General features: G+C 39.6%; 1 protein-coding gene across 2 annotated transcripts in view; it reads left to right on the forward strand.

The window, feature by feature from the left end:
- Positions 1-26176, forward strand: part of LOC142214116 (putative N-acetylated-alpha-linked acidic dipeptidase) — a 216942-nt gene that overhangs the window by 71450 nt on the left and 119316 nt on the right. For both annotated transcript variants that reach the window (XM_075282888.1, XM_075282887.1), the window contains exon 12: positions 5077-5144. In XM_075282888.1, the coding sequence (XP_075138989.1) occupies positions 5077-5144 (68 nt within the window). The remainder of the gene's footprint in view (positions 1-5076; positions 5145-26176) is intronic.

The raw sequence follows: 26176 nt of genomic DNA on the forward strand, positions 1-26176 counted from the left end.
TGTCCTGTACCCAGAAGTCTGGACAAGAAGACAGATAACTATGATGGTGTGGGAGTTGGTTTAGTATTTGTGAGGTTCCAGTTCGAGAAATGGGGAAACAGAATGTCACTGAAAAATCGGACAATGTGCCTGAGAAGGTCACATGACTGCCCCGATGATCTAGGTAAATATAGCTTTTTGCTACAGTAAGTAATTTAGAAGGTATACGGGTGGTGGTGGTTGGGGATGTGCATAGCTTAGTTTAGAAAGATCAGTTTATCCCAGACATCCCCTTTAAGTAAGAGATGCATATACATAGACCTGTATATTTCCTGCTGACTGTGGATTTACCTGGCTATATCTCCAGCTGTTAAAGATTAGATCTCATATTAAAGATTCCGATTCATTTCCAGCATTTAGAAACTTTCTTTTAAGTTAGAAAGTCACTAAGGCCCCATGTAGAAAAAGCAGATGAAAACATTTAGCATATACAGTTTAGGGGTGCACTTGCTTTTTGAAGATGGGTAATCCCTTATATTTTATAGGTAGTTTAAAAAGCAGATTTTTGGTTCTAGAGTTTTTATGGAAATATGTGACAATGGGCCTAAGTGTGTATATAGTGCATGTACAGTATATAGTGTGTATAAGGTATGTATGTAGAGCATATAACCTCCTGGTCACACTTGTAGCCACTAATATTTGTATTCTTCAAAATTATAACATTTTGAATTAGAATTACATGTAGGTGCATATTTGTATCATTGTGAAATTCGACCTTTTGACAATTTTAACCTTTTACCGATATCCACCATACTACTATGGCAGAAGTCAGGTGAATAAATGTGGCAGCTGCTCAGGAGCTGAGCGGTTGTTGTAGGCACCATGTTTTCGTGTACTTTTGCAGGTATTTTGGGCACCCCCCCCTCCAAAAAAAAGCCTTATCACCACTTCCCCCTGCCAGCCAGTGTTGTTTTCTTCCAGTACAGCTCCTGTGCGACGTGCACGATGGAGCCATCTGGTCATCATGGCACCCTGGAGTAGAGATGAGCGAACACTGTTCGGATCAGCCATTCCGAACAGCATGCTGCCATAGAAATGAATGGAAGCACCTGGCACGTACACTTTGCTGGCGGCCGGTGGCCGTGCCAGGTGCTTCCATTCATTTCTATGGGAGCGTGCTGTTCGGAACGGCTGATCCGAACAGTGTTCGCTCATCTCTACCCTGGAGCCTTATTAAGGCTCCAAGTCCAGTCTTTACTATATGCCTATTGGGGTTTGTCTGTGACAGGCCTCAATATGTATATAGCGATATGCTCATAAACTACAATACAGCAGTACTGCAGTCTGTACGCTAAGGAATGTAAAGATCGCAGGTTGAAGCCATTTAGTAAAAAGAAGTAAAAAAATGTAAAAAAAATTAAATCACCCCCTTTCCCTAGATCTCAAATAAAGTTAGATAAACATAAACAAATTATGCATCCTTATGTCCGAAAACACCTTGTCTACAAACATATAAATATATTTTTCTACGCCATAGCAGAAAAAAAGTCAAAATGGCCAAATCGCCATTTTTTGACATTTTGCTTGCCATAAAAAATAAAATAAGCAACAGATATTCCCCTAAATACTAGTTGTATATCTAAAAAGTACATCTGAGTACTTGGGAGAGGGAGCTAGGGGGTCTCGTTCACACCAGACGTGTAATCCTCGGCTTTCCAGGCGCGCCACAAATTTTCCGTATCCTGTAAGGCTCAGGAAACTATAAGGGTCAGTTCACATGTGAACCGTCCGCGCGGGTTTTGACACAGAGAGACACGGCAAGCCGTGCCTCTCTCTGGTCAAAACCCGCCTGCTGCGACCATCGCGGTTGCGGCTTTCCCCTCCTATGTCGGCTCAAATGAATGAGCCGACATAGGAGGGGAAAGTCACTAGGCGGAAGCCGTGGCCCAGCGTGCCGCGGCTTCCGCCTGAAGATAGGACATGTCGCTTCTTTTCTCCGCTAGCAGCAGCTCGCCGCTAGCGGAAAAAAGAAGCCCGGCGGTCTGCATAGACCACCATTGTAAAGGGGCGGATTTTGAAGCGAAATCTGCTGTCAAAATCCGCCCCCTTGCCCACGTGTGAACTAGCCCTAAGATTCTTTCCAGATGGTACAGAGTTCCCTCTGTCCTGCATGAGATCTTTCCCTCTGTTACGGATTGGTGTTGGAGATGTAACACTAGCTGAGGTACGATGGTCCATGTCTGGTGGGGATGCGCTCTACTGCGTCCTTTTTGGTTAGGTGTCTGTCGTGTTATTCAAAAGGTCACTGGCAACGCCCTAGATGATGATCCCTCTCCTTTCCTCCTCTCGATTTTTTTCCTCTAAAGTACCAGAGGCATACTCGTAGGCTTCTAGGCTTCTTGCTGCCTGGACCGTTATCCCTAGGCTATGGAAATCTACTACCCCCCCCCCCCCCCCCTCCATCCCTATTGTCCTGGCTTCAGGAGATTCTATGTATTTACAGCATGGAATCTGTGCTTGCTGAGTTACAAAGTGACAATAGCTTGCACTTGCGCACTTGGCTCCTGTGGAACCTCTTTTATCACTATGCTGAATTTCGGTCTGCTTTCTCCGGATAGTCCCCTGACTTTTTCTTCTCCCCCCTCTTTCTCCTTCCTCATTCTTCTTCCCCTTCCTTCACCCTCTTCCCCTCGTTCCCTTACTCATCTGCTTTCTCTCTCTCTTTTTCTCCTTCTTTTTCTCCCTCTACCCTTTATATGATGTGGAATTGATTGTTCTGGTAGTTGATTTATGCTTACTGTTTTAATTTGACTATGTGGCTCTGCTACGTCAGAACCTTTGTTTCCCTCTGTTTCCCACGCTCCCCTTCCATCCCCCTACACACTGTTTCATGTTTTTCCCTCCCGTTCCGTTCAGTTGCCCCATATCCTCCCTCATAGGGTTGAGCCGATCTTGAGATTTCAGGCTCGTTTTTAAAATCCGATTTCTGATCATTTTCCATTCGATCACAATCCCAATTCCGATCCCAATGCAAGTCAATGGGATTTTTTTAATAATTGGAGATTGGATTTTAAAAATGATCCTATTCGCATGGAGTCTAAAAATTGAACGCTTTAATTGTTAGAATCCACTCTGTGTAGTGATTACAAACAATCTTAGTAAATACTTAGTCCCTCTGGTGTCCACTTACCTGCACAGATCGCTGATCCGGTCCCCGCTGTTCTCGGTCCTCTTCTCGCCTCGCTGCCCCCGCCTCCCAGGTTAGTGTCACAGACCTAGGAAGAAGATGGGGCTTGTGGCTTAGGAGAGTGTGGGTGGGTACAGGGTGGGGAGACATGACGTGACGTCTCCCCTCCCAGTACCCGCCCACACTCTCCTAAGCCACAAGCCCCGCCTTCTTCCTAGGTCTGTAACTTTAACCTAGGAGGCGGGGGCAGCAAGGTGAGAAGAGGACCGAGAACAGTGGGGACCGGACCAGCGATCTGTGCAGGTAAGTGTTAGCTACTAGAGATGTTAGTCTCCCATTAGAATGAATGGAAGCAGTCGGCGCGCAGGGGGTTAAGCGGCCGGACGATGGCACAGGCTGTGTGCTGGCTGCATCCATTCATTCCTATGGGACCTACCTAACATTGTTAGCTTTTCCCACAATGCTTGGCCAGTATCAAAGCATTGTGGGAAATAACCTCCAACCTCCATCTCGCCTAAAAAGTTCAGGATCGGAATTCCTATCGCGATTGTGAAATTTACTCGATCGCCAATCAGAATCCAATCTTTTCCGATCCTGATCGCTCAACCCTATTCCCTCATTGTGCATCTCCGTTAATGTTTTTCACTAGAGATGAGCGAGTACTGTTCAGATCAGCCGATCCGAACAGCACGCTCGCATAGAAATGAATGGACGTAGCCGGCACGCGGGGGGTTAAGCGGCCGGCCGCCGTCAAAGCGGAAGTACCAGGTGCATCCATTCATTTCTACGGAGCGTGCTGTTCGGATCGGCTGATCCGAACAGTACTCGCTCATCTCTATTTTTCACTTGACTTCTGCCTTTTTGTCTCACATTTTATTCAAAAATTTTCAATAGAACTTTTAATGTAAAAAAAAAGTACATCTGGCCCCACAAAAAAAGACATCCAATGCATCCCCTTGCACGAAAAAAAAATATAAAAAGATTACGGGTGTTAAAATAAGAAACTAAATTATTTTAAAGGGTTAAAACATAAATAGAACTGTGGCCACATAGTGGCTCAGTGGTTAGCACTGCAGCCTTGCAGCGCTGGAGTCCTGGTGTTCAAATCCCACCAAGGGCACAAAACCATCTGCAAGGAGTTTGTGTGTTCTCCCCATGTTTGCATGGATTTCCATCCCATATTCCAAAGACATACTGATAGGGAAAATGTACATTGTGAGCTCTATGTGCGGCTCACAATCTACATTTAAAAAAAACCCAAAACATAAATAAAACTATATAAATGTAGTATCTCTAGAATTGTACCATTCCATAAAATACAGGTGACATCTGATAAGAAAGTCAAACAAATGCACTTTTTCTTCAATTCCACCCCATTTCTTTAATTTCTCCATATTCGCCCCTATGTTTTTTTGGCTGTAATGTTGGATGATGTACAAAAGAATGAACAAAGAAACTAAGTGCAGAATTCACAGAGGCGACATGTAATAGAGGGTTCATGGCTTCAATTCGCTGTTCTGAGTTTCCGAATTGTTAAACTACCAGCTTCTATCTCACAGCAGATGGTAAGTAATGGAGCAAATAGCAGATAATGTAGGATATTAGAGACTGAAAAAAACAAGACTGGCAGCCTGAGCGCTGCTTGCTGGAGACGTATAAAAATACACATCAATGTCATCCATTTCGCAACTCTTTCTGGAGCCGACAAAAAATCAAGTATATTGTAGAACGATTCTGCAGATTTTTTTTTCGACGACTTTCCAACATGCTCAAGATAGCATTCACTATGCCTATAACTTCATACCGCCATAGCGTTATCTTGTTAACATTTAGATTGTTTATCTTTGTCTTGACATTATTTGTTCTCCTGAAAACACGTCTTGATTCATGATGAAATCTCTTCCTTACAGGAAATTCCACCCTCCGTGCACTTGCTACTCCCATCCTGCATCAACTTCTGTTTGAAGCTGCCAAAAAGGTACATCCAATGGAAGAGTACAATAGCAACGAGCCAGCCTTATGTTACAGCATGTCTGCTCGGTATATGAGCCATTCATTCTATACAGTCTGTACGTTTGCACATATGGAAGGTTTTCATGACTACAGTGTCCAGACTCATTCATTCATCCAGGATGCTTCATTGGTGGTCTGCTGTAACAATGTGGTTATGATTTTTGCGATATTTTAAGATATATATGTAACATTACAGGACAATTATGCCAAATGTAGAACTTCAGCTCCCCACGCAGACTGGTGATGTAATGTACAGTAGTCGTGTCAGGAGGAGAAAACACCAGATGTTCTTTCAATTCCAGAATCGCATGATGGAAGATACAAGATCAGTAACAAACACACAAAACATAGCCGTGTACTTCAGTCATCCTACTCCATTCATGTACTAGGTCTTCAGTCCCTTGTGTTGCGATCGCTGCTTCCCAGGACAGTATAAATTTACCCAAAAAGGTACAAGGGACCTTCTATTTAAAACCCTACACCCCAGCATGACCAAGTGTCACTTCGCAGCTAGTAAGGGTCGTGCCGGGGAACTCATCTCAGCTGTGGTACCTAAGTGCAAAGAAAGTTCTGCCTGTACCTGCAAAAGAAACACCGCAATATACACATGAATTCTCCCACCTAAGGGTCCATTCACACGGAGGAAAATGGTGAGGAATTTGGTGTGGAATTTCAGCGCTGAAAAAAAAAGCCTCCCATTGACTTCAATGGATTCCTTCTTCTGCTAGAAGAAAAAGGAACACATTGAAGTCAATGGGAGGCTTTTTTCAGCGCTGAAATTCCATATCAAATTTCCTCACCATTTTCCTCCGTGTGAATGGACCCTAAGGTTGCCAATGTTAGGGTATGTTCACACAGAGTTTTTCGCAGGTGGATTTTGACGTGGAATCCGCCTGCAAAAATGGTCCCCATTGATTTCAATGGGAGCTGCTCACTTTTGTTTCCCACTAGCGAGTAACGGAAAAAAGAAGTGGCATGACCTATCTTGTGGATTCCGCGGCTGAATCAGCTGCGGCATCCGCAGGTCAAGACACACTCCTGTTTAGGCCCATTCATTCAGGCCTAATCAGGAGCGGGATACCGCAACGGAATGTTGATGCTGCATCGGCATCGTGTTGCGGCTAGCCACGCGGAATGTTCACAAGGCGGAATAGGTTTCTGCGACCGTTTCCTCCATGTGAACATACCCTAAGGAGAGTAATTCTCACCTACAAGCCCTAGACCTCTTATCTTTTTTACCATGTCAAGTATGCTTTCTACGAAGATGTCCACATTTCTCGCTCCCTCTCCGTTTTTCGAAACCTCCTCCTGCATTTAACACAACACAGGCGGAGAGCTTCCTAATCCTCCATGTCTATGATGTAATGAAGGGGGCTGTTTGGACCAGTTCATATGGTAAGACATCCCCCTTCACTATCAGGGCTATTTATATGTAAATTGTGTAGACCCCCTTTGTTATAATGATAGCCTGCAATGACATATACAGTCCTATGAAAAAGTTTGGGCACCCCTATTAATCTTAATCATTTTTAGTTCTAAATATTTTGGTGTTTGCAACAGCCATTTCAGTTTGATATATCTAATAACTGATGGACACAGTAATATTTCAGGATTGAAATGAGGTTTATTGTACTAACAGAAAATGCGCAATATGCATTAAACCAAAATTTGACCGGTGCAAAAATATGGGCACCTCAACAGAAAAGTGACATTAATATTTAGTACATCCTCCTTTTGCAAAGATAACAGCCTCTAGTCGCTTCCTGTAGCTTTTAATCAGTTCCTGGATCCTGGATGAAGGTATTTTAGACCATTTCTTTCTACAAAACAATTCAAGTTCAGTTAAGTTTGATGGTCGCCGAACATGGACAGCCCGCTCTCAAATGATCTGAAAACAAAGATTGTTCAACATAGTTGTTCAGGGGAAGGATACAAAACGTTGTCTCAGAGATTTAACCTGTCAGTTTCCACTGTGAGGAACATAGTAAGGAAATGGAAGACCACAGGGACAGTTCTTGTTAAGCCCAGAAGTGGCAGGCCAAGAAAAATATCAGAAAGGCAGAGAAGAAGAATGGTGAGAACAGTCAAGGACAATCCACAGACCACCTCCAAAGAGCTGCAGCATCATCTTGCTGCAGATGGTGTCACTGTGCATCGGTCAACTATACAGCGCACTTTGCACAAATAGAAGCTGTATGGGAGAGTGATGAGAAAGAAGCCGTTTCTGCATGTACGCCACAAATAAAGTTGCCTGAGGTATGAAAAAGCACATTTGGACAAGGCAGCTTCATTTTGGAAACAAAAATTGAGTTGTTTGGTTATAAAAAGCGTTATGCATGGCGTCCAAAAAGAAACAGCATTCCAAGAAAAACACATGCTACCCACTGTAAAATTTGGTGGAGGTTCCATCATGCTTTGGGGCTGTGTGGCCAATGCCGGCATCGGGAATCTTGTTAAAGTTGAGAGTCGCATGGATTCCACTCAGTATCAGCAGATTCTTGAGAATAATGTTCAAGAATCAGTGACGAAGTTGAAGTTACGCCGGGGATGGATAGTTCAGCAAGACAATGATCCAAAACACCGCTCCAAATCCTCAGACATTCATGCAGAGGAACAATTACAATGTTCTGGAATGGCCATCCCAGTCCCCAGACCTGAATATCATTGAACATCTGTGGGATGATTTGAAGCGGGCTGTCCATGCTCGGCGACCATCTAACTTAACTGAACTTGAATTGTTTGTCCAAAATACCTTTATCCAGGATCCAGGAACTGATTAAAAGCTACAGGAAGCGACTAGAGGCTGTTATCTTTGCAAAAGGAGGATCTACTAAATATTAATGTCACTTTTCTGTTGAGGTGCCCATACTTTTGCACCGGTCAAATTTTGGTTTAATGCATATTGCACATTTTCTGTTAGTACAATAAACCTCATTTCAATCCTGAAATATTACTGTGTCCATCAGTTATTAGATATATCAAACTGAAATGGCTGTTGCAAATACCAAAATATTTAGAACTAAAAATGATTAAGATTAATAGGGGTGCCCAAACTTTTTCATAGGACTGTAGATAGCACCAGGACACACCTGGTTTTACAGGTCATAGAATTTATAATCCCCTATCTTTTTGATAGGAACATTTAGAAAGATAAGTGGATTGTGACATATTTATCAGTGACATTTCCTATATCAATATCTGGAGTCATCTGGAAAGACAAATATTGTCATTGCATTATTATCAGGAGCATGACTCATGTTTAGCTTCCGGTTAAATGTCACTTCCATTGTCAAATATGTTTCTTATGTATGATGCTGAACATGAAATAAGAGCGCACTGGGTCACTCCATTACTTTGTCTGGATTTGTAGAGTCATTCAAGCCTTTATCTGGAGTGAAAGGACTGTAGGGTCACAATAATGGACGTTGTATTATCATTGTGAGGCCTAAGCTACACAACCATTCTGAGTTCCATATCACAGTGACATATGCAATATAGACACAACGATAGCATTATCCCCTATAGAACCTAGATCACCACGTACTCTACCATTAACCTCTTCATTGCTGTGGACCACTTCCTTGAATAGGGTCATTCTGCAGTTCCCTGTGAATCTGCTTATGGAAAATCTGTGAAAAAGCTGCAGCACAAAACCAGGGCTGAGGTCCCTTTATTCTTAGCATCAGTCAGAGTCCCAGAGCGATAGGAACAACTTTTTAAAGTAAGTCTACTACCATCAAAATCACCACTCATAAGCTGTTGTAGACATAGTCAGTGACATAGAGAACATACATTTCATGTATTCACGGACAGTCTTATTCAAATTTTAATCCGGATGAAAATGAGAGAGTGTTATGGAGCAGATTCTCCTCTACTTACTGTTTGCTGTCTATGGTAGACATAGTAGCAGCTAGTCTCTACCCTTTCACTCTGAGACATCCAAAAATTAGAGATGAAACCTGCAGAGCAGAAAACTGTTAAAAATGAAAAAATATGTCATATAATGGCCTTAAATAATGTCACTCCTCATACTTACACACAATAGTTGTACCTATACAGAGTAGCTGCACATCTGCTTCTCGGTCTGCCTCTGAATTCTGTACTTAGGAGCCTGAGGAACTGGAGATTAAGTGCATTGAGTATTCATCAAAATCACTGCAGTTCCCCTCCTTCTTAGGACCCTCACTAACAAAGTAGATGCCTGTGAAGGAGGAGGACAGAGGAGTTCAGAAGTCAGAGAGGGCAATGATTTTTACAAACATCTCATGCACTAAGTCTCCATTATATCAAGTTTCTGACTACAGACAGCAAAGGCAGGCTAAGGAGCGGCCATGTCTCTAGAATGCGTAGGAACCATACTAAGCGTCTACTGTCTGAGCACAGATTTCCACTAGTATCAGCTTGTTGGTGCATGTATAGGGGCAGTCATTCTAGGGCTTTTTCTTAACAAAAGTAGGCAGAATAAAATATCGTACATGTTTACTAAAAAAACACACTATAAATTCTGGACTGCCCCTTTAACCCCTTAGCGACCCTTGATGTAGTAATACGTCAAGAGTCGCATGGGGATGTATGGAGAATGCTCAGGAGCTGAGCTTTCTCCATACAGGGCAAATGCCGGCTGTATAATACAGCCAGGACTTGTTAACCCTTTAGATGCTGCGGTCAAACGGGACTGCAGCGTCTAAACTGTGCAGACGGCACGGACGCCGCCATTTTTCACCGATCACCGCCCTCCCGAACGTCACCGGAGGGCGGTGATAGGTTGCAATGACAACCAGAAGCCTATTGAGGGCTTCCAGCTTTGTCATAGCATTGGTTCTATTGCACAATGCCAGCGGATTCGTCTATTAGAACTGCTGTCATTTTGCTATTCACTGCAATACTGTAGTATTGCAGTCAATAGTATGAGCAATCAGATCCCTAGATTTCAAGGTACCTAGGGGGTCTGATCACAAATGTGAAAGAAGAAAAAAAAAGTTTTTAAAAGTATAAAAAAATTACAAAAGTTCAAATCACCCCCCTTTCCCTAGATCAGATATAAAAGTAAATAAAGAAAATTAAACATAAATATATTAGGTATCTTAACGCTCCAAAATGCCCGAACTTTTAAAATATTAAAATATTTATCCCATACGGTGAATGGCGTAGCAGCAAAAAAAATTAAAAATAGCCAAATAGCATTTTTTTCAACACTTGCCTCTTATAAAAAAATTAAAATCTTTCTCCAAATGGTATCAATAAAAATGTCATCTTGTCCCGTAGAAAAATACACTGCACCCAGCTCCATACATGTAAATATGAAAAAGTTACAGGTGTCAGAACATGGCGACCCAAATTTTTTTTTCTATTTTGCAAAATTTTTCATTTTTTAAAAGGTACCAAAACATTACAAATACTATATAAATTTGGTATTGCCGTGTTCATACTGACACGTAGAGCACAGGTAACATGTTATTTTTAGAGATGAGCGAACAGTGTTCTATCGAACTCATGTTCGATCGGATATTAGGCTGTTCGGCAAGTTCGAATCGAATCGAACACCGCGTGGTAAAGTGCGCCATTACTCGATTCCCCTCCCACCTTCCCTGGCGCCTTTTTTGCTCCAATAACAGCGCAGGGTAGGTGGGACAGGAACTACGACACCGGTGACGTTGAAAAAAGTAGGCAAAACCCATTGGCTGCCGAAAACATGTGACCTCTAATATAAAAGAACAGCGACGCCCAGCTTCGCGTCATTCTGAGCTTGCAATTCACCGAGGACGGAGGTTTCCGTCCAGTTAGCTAGGGGTTAGATTCTGGGTAGGCAGGGACAGGCTAGGATAGGAAGGAGAAGACAACCAACAGCTCTTATAAGAGCTAAATTCCAGGGAGAAGCTTGTCAGTGTAACGTGGCACTGACGGGCTCAATCGCCGCAACCCAGCTTTCCCAGGATCCTGAATGGAATACACTGACAGTGTATTCCCGTATACCCCATATATACACCACAAATCCCTGTTCCAACGGTGTGCCCCCCCACCTTCACCCCAGAAATACCCTGCAAGTCCCCTAGCAATAGAATTGGGGCTATATACACCCACTATTTTTGCTACTGCCATATAGTGCCATTGTCTGACTGGGAATTCAAAAAATATATTGGGGTTATAAATACCCAAATTTCTTGCTACTGGTATATAGTGCCATTGTCTGACTGGGAATTCAAAGAATATATTGGGGTTATAAATACCCTCATTTCTTGCTACTGGTATATAGTGCCATTGTCTGACTGAGAATTCAAAGAATATATTGGGGTTACAAATACCCTCATTTCTTGCTACTGCCATATAGTGCCAGTTTCTGACTGGTAATTCAAAGAATATATTGGGGTTACGTGCACCCACAATATTTGCTACTGGTATATAGTGCCATTGTCTGACTGGGAATTCAAAGAATATATTGGGGTTACAAATACCCTCATTTCTTGCTACTGGTATATAGTGCCATTGTCTGACTGGGAATTCAAAGAATATATTGGGGTTATAAATACCCTCATTTCTTGCTACTGGTATATAGTGCCATTGTCTGACTGGGAATTCAAAGAATATATTGGGGTTACAAATACCCTCATTTCTTGCTACTGGTATATAGTGCCAGTTTCTGACTGGGAATTCAAAGAATATATTGGGGTTATAAATACCCTCATTTCTTGCTACTGATATATAGTGCCATTGTCTGACTGGGAATTCAAAGAATATATTGGGGTTACAAATACCCTCATTTCTTGCTACTGCCATATAGTGCCAGTTTCTGACTGGTAATTCAAAGAATATATTGGGGTTACGTGCACCCACAATTTTTGCTACTGGAATATAGTGCCATTGTCTGACTGGGAATTCAAAGAATATATTGGGGTTACAAATACCCTCATTTCTTGCTAGCGGTATATAGTGCCATTGTCTGACTGGGAATTCAAAGAATATATTGGGGTTAAAAATACCCTCATTTCTTGCTACTGGTATATAGTGCCATTGTCTGACTGGGAATTCAAAGAATATATTGGGGTTATAAATACCCTCATTTCTTGCTACTGGTATATAGTGCCATTGTCTGACTGGGAATTCAAAGAATATATTGGGGTTACAAATACCCTCATTTCTTGCTACTGGTATATAGTGCCAGTTTCTGACTGGGAATTCAAAGAATATATTGGGGTTATAAATACCCTCATTTCTTGCTACTGATATATAGTGCCATTGTCTGACTGGGAATTCAAAGAATATATTGGGGTTACAAATACCCTCATTTCTTGCTACTGCCATATAGTGCCAGTTTCTGACTGGTAATTCAAAGAATATATTGGGGTTACGTGCACTCACAATTTTTGCTACTGGTATATAGTGCCATTGTCTGACTGGGAATTCAAAGAATATATTGGGGTTACAAATACCCTCATTTCTTGCTACTGGTATATAGTGCCATTGTCTGACTGGGAATTCAAAGAATATATTGGGGTTATAAATACCCTCATTTCTTGCTACTGGTATATAGTGCCATTGTCTGACTGGGAATTCAAAGAATATATTGGGATTACAAATACCCTCATCTCTTACTACTGGTATATAGTGCCAGTTTCTGACTGGGAATTCAAAGAATATATTGGGGTTATAAATACCCTCATTTCTTGCTACTGGTATATAGTGCCATTGTCTGACTGGGAATTCAAAGAATATATTGGGGTTACAAATACCCTCATTTCTTGCTACTGGTATATAGTGCCAGTTTGTGACTGGTAATTCAAAGAATATATTGGGGTTATAAATACCCTCATTTCTTGCTACTGCCATATAGTGCCAGTTTCTGACTGGTAATTCAAAGAATATATTGGGGTTACGTGCACCCAAAATTTTTGCTACTGGTATATAGTGCCATTGTCTGACTGGGAATTCAAAGAATATATTGGGGTTACAAATACCCTCATTTCTTACTACTGCCATATAGTGCCAGTTTCTGACTGGTAATTCAAAGAATATATTGGGGTTACGTGCACCCACAATTTTTGCTACTGGTATATAGTGCCATTGTCTGACTGGGAATTCAAAGAATATATTGGGGTTACAAATACCCTCATTTCTTGCTACTGGTATATAGTGCCATTGTCTGACTGGGAATTCAAAGAATATATTGGGGTTATAAATACCCTCATTTCTTGCTACTGGTATATAGTGCCATTGTCTGACTGGGAATTCAAAGAATATATTGGGGTTATAAATACCCTCATTTCTTGCTACTGGTATATAGTGCCATTGTCTGACTGGGAATTCAAAGAATATATTGGGGTTACAAATACCCTCATTTCTTGCTACTGGTATATAGTGCCAGTTTCTGACTGGGAATTCAAAGAATATATTGGGGTTATAAATACCCTCATTTCTTGCTACTGATATATAGTGCCATTGTCTGACTGGGAATTCAAAGAATATATTGGGGTTACAAATACCCTCATTTCTTGCTACTGCCATATAGTGCCAGTTTCTGACTGGTAATTCAAAGAATATATTGGGGTTACGTGCACCCACAATTTTTGCTACTGGAATATAGTGCCATTGTCTGACTGGGAATTCAAAGAATATATTGGGGTTACAAATACCCTCATTTCTTGCTAGCGGTATATAGTGCCATTGTCTGACTGGGAATTCAAAGAATATATTGGGGTTACAAATACCCTCATTTCTTGCTACTGGTATATAGTGCCATTGTCTGACTGGGAATTCAAAGAATATATTGGGGTTATAAATACCCTCATTTCTTGCTACTGGTATATAGTGCCATTGTCTGACTGGGAATTCAAAGAATATATTGGGGTTACAAATACCCTCATTTCTTGCTACTGGTATATAGTGCCAGTTTCTGACTGGGAATTCAAAGAATATATTGGGGTTATAAATACCCTCATTTCTTGCTACTGATATATAGTGCCATTGTCTGACTGGGAATTCAAAGAATATATTGGGGTTACAAATACCCTCATTTCTTGCTACTGCCATATAGTGCCAGTTTCTGACTGGTAATTCAAAGAATATATTGGGGTTACGTGCACTCACAATTTTTGCTACTGGTATATAGTGCCATTGTCTGACTGGGAATTCAAAGAATATATTGGGGTTACAAATACCCTCATTTCTTGCTACTGGTATATAGTGCCATTGTCTGACTGGGAATTCAAAGAATATATTGGGGTTATAAATACCCTCATTTCTTGCTACTGGTATATAGTGCCATTGTCTGACTGGGAATTCAAAGAATATATTGGGATTACAAATACCCTCATCTCTTACTACTGGTATATAGTGCCAGTTTCTGACTGGGAATTCAAAGAATATATTGGGGTTATAAATACCCTCATTTCTTGCTACTGGTATATAGTGCCATTGTCTGACTGGGAATTCAAAGAATATATTGGGGTTACAAATACCCTCATTTCTTGCTACTGGTATATAGTGCCAGTTTGTGACTGGTAATTCAAAGAATATATTGGGGTTATAAATACCCTCATTTCTTGCTACTGCCATATAGTGCCAGTTTCTGACTGGTAATTCAAAGAATATATTGGGGTTACGTGCACCCAAAATTTTTGCTACTGGTATATAGTGCCATTGTCTGACTGGGAATTCAAAGAATATATTGGGGTTACAAATACCCTCATTTCTTACTACTGCCATATAGTGCCAGTTTCTGACTGGTAATTCAAAGAATATATTGGGGTTACGTGCACCCACAATTTTTGCTACTGGTATATAGTGCCATTGTCTGACTGGGAATTCAAAGAATATATTGGGGTTACAAATACCTTCATTTCTTGCTACTGGTATATAGTGCCATTGTCTGACTGGGAATTCAAAGAATATATTGGGGTTATAAATACCCTCATTTCTTGCTACTGGTATATAGTGCCATTGTCTGACTGGGAATTCAAAGAATATATTGGGGTTACAAATACTCTCATTTCTTGCTACTGGTATATAGTGCCAGTTTCTGACTGGGAATTCAAAGAATATATTGGGGTTATAAATACCCTCATTTCTTGCTACTGGTATATAGTGCCATTGTCTGACTGGGAATTCAAAGAATATATTGGGGTTATAAATACCCTCATTTCTTGCTACTGGTATATAGTGCCATTGTCTGACTGGGAATTCAAAGAATATATTGGGGTTACAAATACCCTCATTTCTTGCTACTGCCATATAGTGCCAGTTTCTGACTGGTAATTCAAAGAATATATTGGGGTTACGTGCACCCACAATTTTTGCTACTGGTATATAGTGCCATTGTCTGACTGGGAATTCAAAGAATATATTGGGGTTACAAATACCCTCATTCCTTGCTACTGGTATATAGTGCCATTGTCTGACTGGGAATTCAAAGAATATATTGGGGTTATAAATACCCTCATTTCTTGCTACTGGTATATAGTGCCATTGTCTGACTGGGAATTCAAAGAATATATTGGGGTTACAAATACCCTCATTTCTTGCTACTGGTATATAGTGCCATTGTCTGACTGGGAATTCAAAGAATATATTGGGGTTATAAATACCCTCATTTCTTGCTACTGGTATATAGTGCCATTGTCTGACTGGGAATTCAAAGAATATATTGGGGTTACAAATACCCTCATTTCTTGCTACTGGTATATAGTGCCAGTTTCTGACTGGGAATTCAAAGAATATATTGGGGTTATAAATACCCTCATTTCTTGCTACTGATATATAGTGCCATTGTCTGACTGGGAATTCAAAGAATATATTGGGGTTACAAATACCCTCATTTCTTGCTACTGCCATATAGTGCCAGTTTCTGACTGGTAATTCAAAGAATATAATGGGGTTACGTGCAACCACAATTTTTGCTACTGGAATATAGTGCCATTGTCTGACTGGGAATTCAAAGAATATATTGGGGTTACAAATACCCTCATTTCTTGCTACCGGTATATAGTGCCATTGTCTGACTGGGAATTCAAAGAATATATTGGGGTTATAAATACCCTCATTTCTTGCTACTGGTATATAGTGCCATTGTCTGACTGGGAATTCAAAGAATATATTGGGGTTACAAATACCCTCATTTCTTGCTACTGGTATATAGTGCCAGTTTCTGACTGGGAATTCAAAGAATATATTGGGGTTATAAATACCCTCATTTCTTGCTACTGATATATAGTGCCATTGTCTGACTGGGAATTCAAAGAATATATTGGGGTTACAAATACCCTCATTTCTTGCTACTGCCATATAGTGCCAGTTTCTGACTGGTAATTCAAAGAATATATTGGGGTTACGTGCAACCACAATTTTTGCTACTGGAATATAGTGCCATTGTCTGACTGGGAATTCAAATAATATATTGGGGTTACAAATACCCTCATTTCTTGCTACCGATATATAGTGCCATTGTCTGACTGGGAATTCAAAGAATATATTGGGGTTACAAATAGCCTCATTTCTTGCTACCGGTATATAGTGCCATTGTCTGACTGGGAATTCAAAGAATATATTGGGGTTACAAATACCCTCATTTCTTGCTACTGGTATATAGTGCCATTGTCTGACTGGGAATTCAAAGAATATATTGGGGTTACAAATACCCTCATTTCTTGCTACTGGTATATAGTGCCAGTTTCTGACTGGGAATTCAAAGAATATATTGGGGTTATAAATACCCTCATTTCTTGCTACTGATATATAGTGCCATTGTCTGACTGGGAATTCAAAGAATATATTGGGGTTACAAATACCCTCATTTCTTGCTACTGCCATATAGTGCCAGTTTCTGACTGGTAGTTCAAAGAATATATTGGGGTTACGTGCACCCACAATTTTTGCTACTGGTATATAGTGCCATTGTCTGACTGGGAATTCAAAGAATATATTGGGGTTACAAATACCCTCATTTCTTGCTACTGCCATTTAGTGCCAGTTTCTGACTGGTAATTCAAAGAATATATTGGGGTCACGTGCACCCAAAATTTTTGCTACTGGTATATAGTGCCATTGTCTGACTGGGAATTCAAAGAATATATTGGGGTTACAAATACCCTCATTTCTTGCTACTGCCATATAGTGCCAGTTTCTGACTGGTAATTCAAAGAATATATTGGGGTTACGTGCACCCACAATTTTTGCTACCGGTATATAGTGCCATTGTCTGACTGGGAATTCAAAGAATATATTGGGGTTACAAATACCCTCATTTCTTGCTACTGGTATATAGTGCCATTGTCTGACTGGGAATTCAAAGAATATTTTGGGGTTATAAATACCCTCATTTCTTGCTACTGGTATATAGTGCCATTGTCTGACTGGGAATTCAAAGAAAATATTGGGGTTACAAATACCCTCATTTCTTGCTACTGGTATATAGTGTCATTGTCTGACTGGGAATTCAAAGAATATATTGGGGTTATAAATACCCTCATTTCTTGCTACTGATATATAGAGCCATTGTCTGACTGGGAATTCAAAGAATATATTCGGGTTACAAATACCCTCATTTCTTGCTACTGGTATATAGTGCCAGTTTCTGACTGGGAATTCAAAGAATATATTGGGGTTACAAATACCCTCATTTATTGCTACTGCCATATAGTGCCAGTTTCTGACTGGTAATTCAAAGAATATATTGGGGTCACGTGCACCCACAATTTTTGCTACAGGTATATAGTGCCATTGTCTGACTGGGAATTCAAAGAATATATTGGGGTTACAAATACCCTCATTTCTTGCTACTGGTATATAGTGCCATTGTCTGACTGGGAATTCAAAGAATATATTGGGGTTAAAAATACCCTCATTTCTTGCTACTGGTATATAGTGCCATTGTCTGACTGGGAATTCAAAGAATATATTGGAGTTACAAATACCCTCATTTCTTGCTACTGGTATATAGTGCCATTGTCTGACTGGGAATTCAAAGAATATATTGGGGTTACAAATACTCTCATTTCTTGCTACTGGTATATAGTGCCAGTTTCTGACTGGGAATTCAAAGAATATATTGGGGTTATAAATACCCTCATTTCTTGCTACTGGTATATAGTGCCATTGTCTGACTGGGAATTCAAAGAATATATTGGGGTTATAAATACCCTCATTTCTTGCTACTGGTATATAGTGCCATTGTCTGACTGGGAATTCAAAGAATATATTGGGGTTACAAATACCCTCATTTCTTGCTACTGCCATATAGTGCCAGTTTCTGACTGGTAATTCAAAGAATATATTGGGGTTACGTGCACCCACAATTTTTGCTACTGGTATATAGTGCCATTGTCTGACTGGGAATTCAAAGAATATATTGGGGTTACAAATACCCTCATTCCTTGCTACTGGTATATAGTGCCATTGTCTGACTGGGAATTCAAAGAATATATTGGGGTTATAAATACTCTCATTTCTTGCTACTGGTATATAGTGCCATTGTCTGACTGGGAATTCAAAGAATATATTGGGGTTACAAATACCCTCATTTCTTGCTACTGGTATATAGTGCCATTGTCTGACAGGGAATTCAAAGAATATATTGGGGTTATAAATACCCTCATTTCTTGCTACTGGTATATAGTGCCATTGTCTGACTGGGAATTCAAAGAATATATTGGGGTTACAAATACCCTCATTTCTTGCTACTGGTATATAGTGCCATTGTCTGACTGGGAATTCAAAGAATATATTGGGGTTATAAATACCCTCATTTCTTGCTACTGATATATAGTGCCATTGTCTGACTGGGAATTCAAAGAATATATTGGGGTTACAAATACCCTCATTTCTTGCTACTGCCATATAGTGCCAGTTTGTGACTGGTAATTCAAAGAATATAATGGGGTTACGTGCAACCACAATTTTTGCTACTGGAATATAGTGCCATTGTCTGACTGGGAATTCAAAGAATATATTGGGGTTACAAATACCCTCATTTCTTGCTACCGGTATATAGTGCCATTGTCTGACTGGGAATTCAAAGAATATATTGGGGTTATAAATACCCTCATTTCTTGCTACTGGTATATAGTGCCATTGTCTGACTGGGAATTCAAAGAATATATTGGGGTTACAAATACCCTCATTTCTTGCTACTGGTATATAGTGCCAGTTTCTGACTGGGAATTCAAAGAATATATTGGGGTTATAAATACCCTCATTTCTTGCTACTGATATATAGTGCCATTGTCTGACTGGGAATTCAAAGAATATATTGGGGTTACAAATACCCTCATTTCTTGCTACTGCCATATAGTGCCAGTTTCTGACTGGTAATTCAAAGAATATATTGGGGTTACGTGCAACCACAATTTTTGCTACTGGAATATAGTGCCATTGTCTGACTGGGAATTCAAATAATATATTGGGGTTACAAATACCCTCATTTCTTGCTACCGATATATAGTGCCATTGTCTGACTGGGAATTCAAAGAATATATTGGGGTTACAAATACCCTCATTTCTTGCTACCGGTATATAGTGCCATTGTCTGACTGGGAATTCAAAGAATATATTGGGGTTACAAATACCCTCATTTCTTGCTACTGGTATATAGTGCCATTGTCTGACTGGGAATTCAAAGAATATATTGGGGTTACAAATACCCTCATTTCTTGCTACTGGTATATAGTGCCAGTTTCTGACTGGGAATTCAAAGAATATATTGGGGTTATAAATACCCTCATTTCTTGCTACTGATATATAGTGCCATTGTCTGACTGGGAATTCAAAGAATATATTGGGGTTACAAATACCCTCATTTCTTGCTACTGCCATATAGTGCCAGTTTCTGACTGGTAATTCAAAGAATATATTGGGGTTACGTGCACCCACAATTTTTGCTACTGGTATATAGTGCCATTGTCTGACTGGGAATTCAAAGAATATATTGGGGTTACAAATACCCTCATTTCTTGCTACTGCCATTTAGTGCCAGTTTCTGACTGGTAATTCAAAGAATATATTGGGGTCACGTGCACCCAAAATTTTTGCTACTGGTATATAGTGCCATTGTCTGACTGGGAATTCAAAGAATATATTGGGGTTACAAATACCCTCATTTCTTGCTACTGCCATATAGTGCCAGTTTCTGACTGGTAATTCAAAGAATATATTGGGGTTACGTGCACCCACAATTTTTGCTACCGGTATATAGTGCCATTGTCTGACTGGGAATTCAAAGAATATATTGGGGTTACAAATACCCTCATTTCTTGCTACTGGTATATAGTGCCATTGTCTGACTGGGAATTCAAAGAATATATTGGGGTTATAAATACCCTCATTTCTTGCTACTGGTATATAGTGCCATTGTCTGACTGGGAATTCAAAGAAAATATTGGGGTTACAAATACCCTCATTTCTTGCTACTGGTATATAGTGTCATTGTCTGACTGGGAATTCAAAGAATATATTGGGGTTATAAATACCCTCATTTCTTGCTACTGATATATAGAGCCATTGTCTGACTGGGAATTCAAAGAATATATTCGGGTTACAAATACCCTCATTTCTTGCTACTGGTATATAGTGCCAGTTTCTGACTGGGAATTCAAAGAATATATTGGGGTTACAAATACCCTCATTTATTGCTACTGCCATATAGTGCCAGTTTCTGACTGGTAATTCAAAGAATATATTGGGGTCACTTGCACCCACAATTTTTGCTACTGGTATATAGTGCCATTGTCTGACTGGGAATTCAAAGAATATATTGGGGTTACAAATACCCTCATTTCTTGCTACTGGTATATAGTGCCATTGTCTGACTGGGAATTCAAAGAATATATTGGGGTTAAAAATACCCTCATTTCTTGCTACTGGTATATAGTGCCATTGTCTGACTGGGAATTCAAAGAATATATTGGAGTTACAAATACCCTCATTTCTTGCTACTGGTATATAGTGCCAGTTTCTGACTGGGAATTCAAAGAATATATTGGGGTTATAAATACCCTCATTTCTTGCTACTGGTATATAGTGCCATTGTCTGACTGGGAATTCAAAGAATATATTGGGGTTATAAATACCCTCATTTCTTGCTACTGGTATATAGTGCCATTGTCTGACTGGGAATTCAAAGAATATATTGGGGTTACAAATACCCTCATTTCTTGCTACTGCCATATAGTGCCAGTTTCTGACTGGTAATTCAAAGAATATATTGGGGTTACGTGCACTCACAATTTTTGCTACTGGTATATAGTGCCATTGTCTGACTGGGAATTCAAAGAATATATTGGGGTTACAAATACCCTCATTTCTTGCTACTGGTATATAGTGCCATTGTCTGACTGGGAATTCAAAGAATATATTGGGGTTATAAATACCCTCATTTCTTGCTACTGGTATATAGTGCCATTGTCTGACTGGGAATTCAAAGAATATATTGGGATTACAAATACCCTCATCTCTTACTACTGGTATATAGTGCCAGTTTCTGACTGGGAATTCAAAGAATATATTGGGGTTATAAATACCCTCATTTCTTGCTACTGGTATATAGTGCCATTGTCTGACTGGGAATTCAAAGAATATATTGGGGTTACAAATACCCTCATTTCTTGCTACTGGTATATAGTGCCAGTTTGTGACTGGTAATTCAAAGAATATATTGGGGTTATAAATACCCTCATTTCTTGCTACTGCCATATAGTGCCAGTTTCTGACTGGTAATTCAAAGAATATATTGGGGTTACGTGCACCCAAAATTTTTGCTACTGGTATATAGTGCCATTGTCTGACTGGGAATTCAAAGAATATATTGGGGTTACAAATACCCTCATTTCTTACTACTGCCATATAGTGCCAGTTTCTGACTGGTAATTCAAAGAATATATTGGGGTTACGTGCACCCACAATTTTTGCTACTGGTATATAGTGCCATTGTCTGACTGGGAATTCAAAGAATATATTGGGGTTACAAATACCTTCATTTCTTGCTACTGGTATATAGTGCCATTGTCTGACTGGGAATTCAAAGAATATATTGGGGTTATAAATACCCTCATTTCTTGCTACTGGTATATAGTGCCATTGTCTGACTGGGAATTCAAAGAATATATTGGGGTTACAAATACTCTCATTTCTTGCTACTGGTATATAGTGCCAGTTTCTGACTGGGAATTCAAAGAATATATTGGGGTTATAAATACCCTCATTTCTTGCTACTGGTATATAGTGCCATTGTCTGACTGGGAATTCAAAGAATATATTGGGGTTATAAATACCCTCATTTCTTGCTACTGGTATATAGTGCCATTGTCTGACTGGGAATTCAAAGAATATATTGGGGTTACAAATACCCTCATTTCTTGCTACTGCCATATAGTGCCAGTTTCTGACTCGTAATTCAAAGAATATATTGGGGTTACGTGCACCCACAATTTTTGCTACTGGTATATAGTGCCATTGTCTGACTGGGAATTCAAAGAATATATTGGGGTTACAAATACCCTCATTCCTTGCTACTGGTATATAGTGCCATTGTCTGACTGGGAATTCAAAGAATATATTGGGGTTATAAATACCCTCATTTCTTGCTACTGGTATATAGTGCCATTGTCTGACTGGGAATTCAAAGAATATATTGGGGTTACAAATACCCTCATTTCTTGCTACTGGTATATAGTGCCATTGTCTGACTGGGAATTCAAAGAATATATTGGGGTTATAAATACCCTCATTTCTTGCTACTGGTATATAGTGCCATTGTCTGACTGGGAATTCAAAGAATATATTGGGGTTACAAATACCCTCATTTCTTGCTACTGGTATATAGTGCCAGTTTCTGACTGGGAATTCAAAGAATATATTGGGGTTATAAATACCCTCATTTCTTGCTACTGATATATAGTGCCATTGTCTGACTGGGAATTCAAAGAATATATTGGGGTTACAAATACCCTCATTTCTTGCTACTGCCATATAGTGCCAGTTTCTGACTGGTAATTCAAAGAATATAATGGGGTTACGTGCAACCACAATTTTTGCTACTGGAATATAGTGCCATTGTCTGACTGGGAATTCAAAGAATATATTGGGGTTACAAATACCCTCATTTCTTGCTACCGGTATATAGTGCCATTGTCTGACTGGGAATTCAAAGAATATATTGGGGTTATAAATACCCTCATTTCTTGCTACTGGTATATAGTGCCATTGTCTGACTGGGAATTCAAAGAATATATTGGGGTTACAAATACCCTCATTTCTTGCTACTGGTATATAGTGCCAGTTTCTGACTGGGAATTCAAAGAATATATTGGGGTTATAAATACCCTCATTTCTTGCTACTGATATATAGTGCCATTGTCTGACTGGGAATTCAAAGAATATATTGGGGTTACAAATACCCTCATTTCTTGCTACTGCCATATAGTGCCAGTTTCTGACTGGTAATTCAAAGAATATATTGGGGTTACGTGCAACCACAATTTTTGCTACTGGAATATAGTGCCATTGTCTGACTGGGAATTCAAATAATATATTGGGGTTACAAATACCCTCATTTCTTGCTACCGATATATAGTGCCATTGTCTGACTGGGAATTCAAAGAATATATTGGGGTTACAAATACCCTCATTTCTTGCTACCGGTATATAGTGCCATTGTCTGACTGGGAATTCAAAGAATATATTGGGGTTACAAATACCCTCATTTCTTGCTACTGGTATATAGTGCCATTGTCTGACTGGGAATTCAAAGAATATATTGGGGTTACAAATACCCTCATTTCTTGCTACTGGTATATAGTGCCAGTTTCTGACTGGGAATTCAAAGAATATATTGGGGTTATAAATACCCTCATTTCTTGCTACTGATATATAGTGCCATTGTCTGACTGGGAATTCAAAGAATATATTGGGGTTACAAATACCCTCATTTCTTGCTACTGCCATATAGTGCCAGTTTCTGACTGGTAATTCAAAGAATATATTGGGGTTACGTGCACCCACAATTTTTGCTACTGGTATATAGTGCCATTGTCTGACTGGGAATTCAAAGAATATATTGGGGTTACAAATACCCTCATTTCTTGCTACTGCCATTTAGTGCCAGTTTCTGACTGGTAATTCAAAGAATATATTGGGGTCACGTGCACCCAAAATTTTTGCTACTGGTATATAGTGCCATTGTCTGACTGGGAATTCAAAGAATATATTGGGGTTACAAATACCCTCATTTCTTGCTACTGCCATATAGTGCCAGTTTCTGACTGGTAATTCAAAGAATATATTGGGGTTACGTGCACCCACAATTTTTGCTACCGGTATATAGTGCCATTGTCTGACTGGGAATTCAAAGAATATATTGGGGTTACAAATACCCTCATTTCTTGCTACTGGTATATAGTGCCATTGTCTGACTGGGAATTCAAAGAATATATTGGGGTTATAAATACCCTCATTTCTTGCTACTGGTATATAGTGCCATTGTCTGACTGGGAATTCAAAGAAAATATTGGGGTTACAAATACCCTCATTTCTTGCTACTGGTATATAGTGTCATTGTCTGACTGGGAATTCAAAGAATATATTGGGGTTATAAATACCCTCATTTCTTGCTACTGATATATAGAGCCATTGTCTGACTGGGAATTCAAAGAATATATTCGGGTTACAAATACCCTCATTTCTTGCTACTGGTATATAGTGCCAGTTTCTCACTGGGAATTCAAAGAATATATTGGGGTTACAAATACCCTCATTTATTGCTACTGCCATATAGTGCCAGTTTCTGACTGGTAATTCAAAGAATATATTGGGGTCACGTGCACCCACAATTTTTGCTACTGGTATATAGTGCCATTGTCTGACTGGGAATTCAAAGAATATATTGGGGTTACAAATACCCTCATTTCTTGCTACTGGTATATAGTGCCATTGTCTGACTGGGAATTCAAAGAATATATTGGGGTTAAAAATACCCTCATTTCTTGCTACTGGTATATAGTGCCATTGTCTGACTGGGAATTCAAAGAATATATTGGAGTTACAAATACCCTCATTTATTGCTACTGCCATATAGTGCCAGTTTCTGACTGGGAATTCAAAGAATATATTGGGGTTATAAATACCCTCATTTCTTGCTACTGGTATATAGTGCCATTGTCTGACTGGGAATTCAAAGAATATATTGGGGTTATAAATACCCTCATTTCTTGCTACTGGTATATAGTGCCATTGTCTGACTGGGAATTCAAAGAATATATTGGGGTTACAAATACCCTCATTTCTTGCTACTGCCATATAGTGCCAGTTTCTGACTGGTAATTCAAAGAATATATTGGGGTTATGTGCACCCACAATTTTTGCTACTGGTATATAGTGCCATTGTCTGACTGGGAATTCAAAGAATATATTGGGGTTACAAATACCCTCATTTCTTGCTACTGGTATATAGTGCCATTGTCTGACTGGGAATTCAAAGAATATATTGGGGTTATAAATACCCTTATTTCTTGCTACTGGTATATAGTGCCATTGTCTGACTGGGAATTCAAAGAATATATTGGGGTTACAAATACCCTCATTTCTTGCTACTGGTATATAGTGCCATTGTCTGACTGGGAATTCAAAGAATATATTGGGGTTATAAATACCCTCATTTCTTGCTACTGGTATATAGTGCCATTGTCTGAATTGGAATTCAAAGAATATATTGGGGTTACAAATACCCTCATTTCTTGCTACTGGTATATAGTGCCAGTTTCTGACTGGGAATTCAAAGAATATATTGGGGTTATAAATACCCTCATTTCTTGCTACTGGTATATAGTGCCATTGTCTGACTGGGAATTCAAAGAATATATTGGGGTTACAAATACCCTCATTTCTTGCTACTGCCATATAGTGCCAGTTTCTGACTGGTAATTCAAAGAATATATTGGGGTTACGTGCACCCACAATTTTTGCTACTGGTATATAGTGCCATTGTCTGACTGGGAATTCAAAGAATATATTGGGGTTACA

Source organism: Leptodactylus fuscus, chromosome 7, assembly GCF_031893055.1.
Source record: "Leptodactylus fuscus isolate aLepFus1 chromosome 7, aLepFus1.hap2, whole genome shotgun sequence".
Lineage (NCBI taxonomy): Eukaryota > Metazoa > Chordata > Amphibia > Anura > Leptodactylidae > Leptodactylus > Leptodactylus fuscus.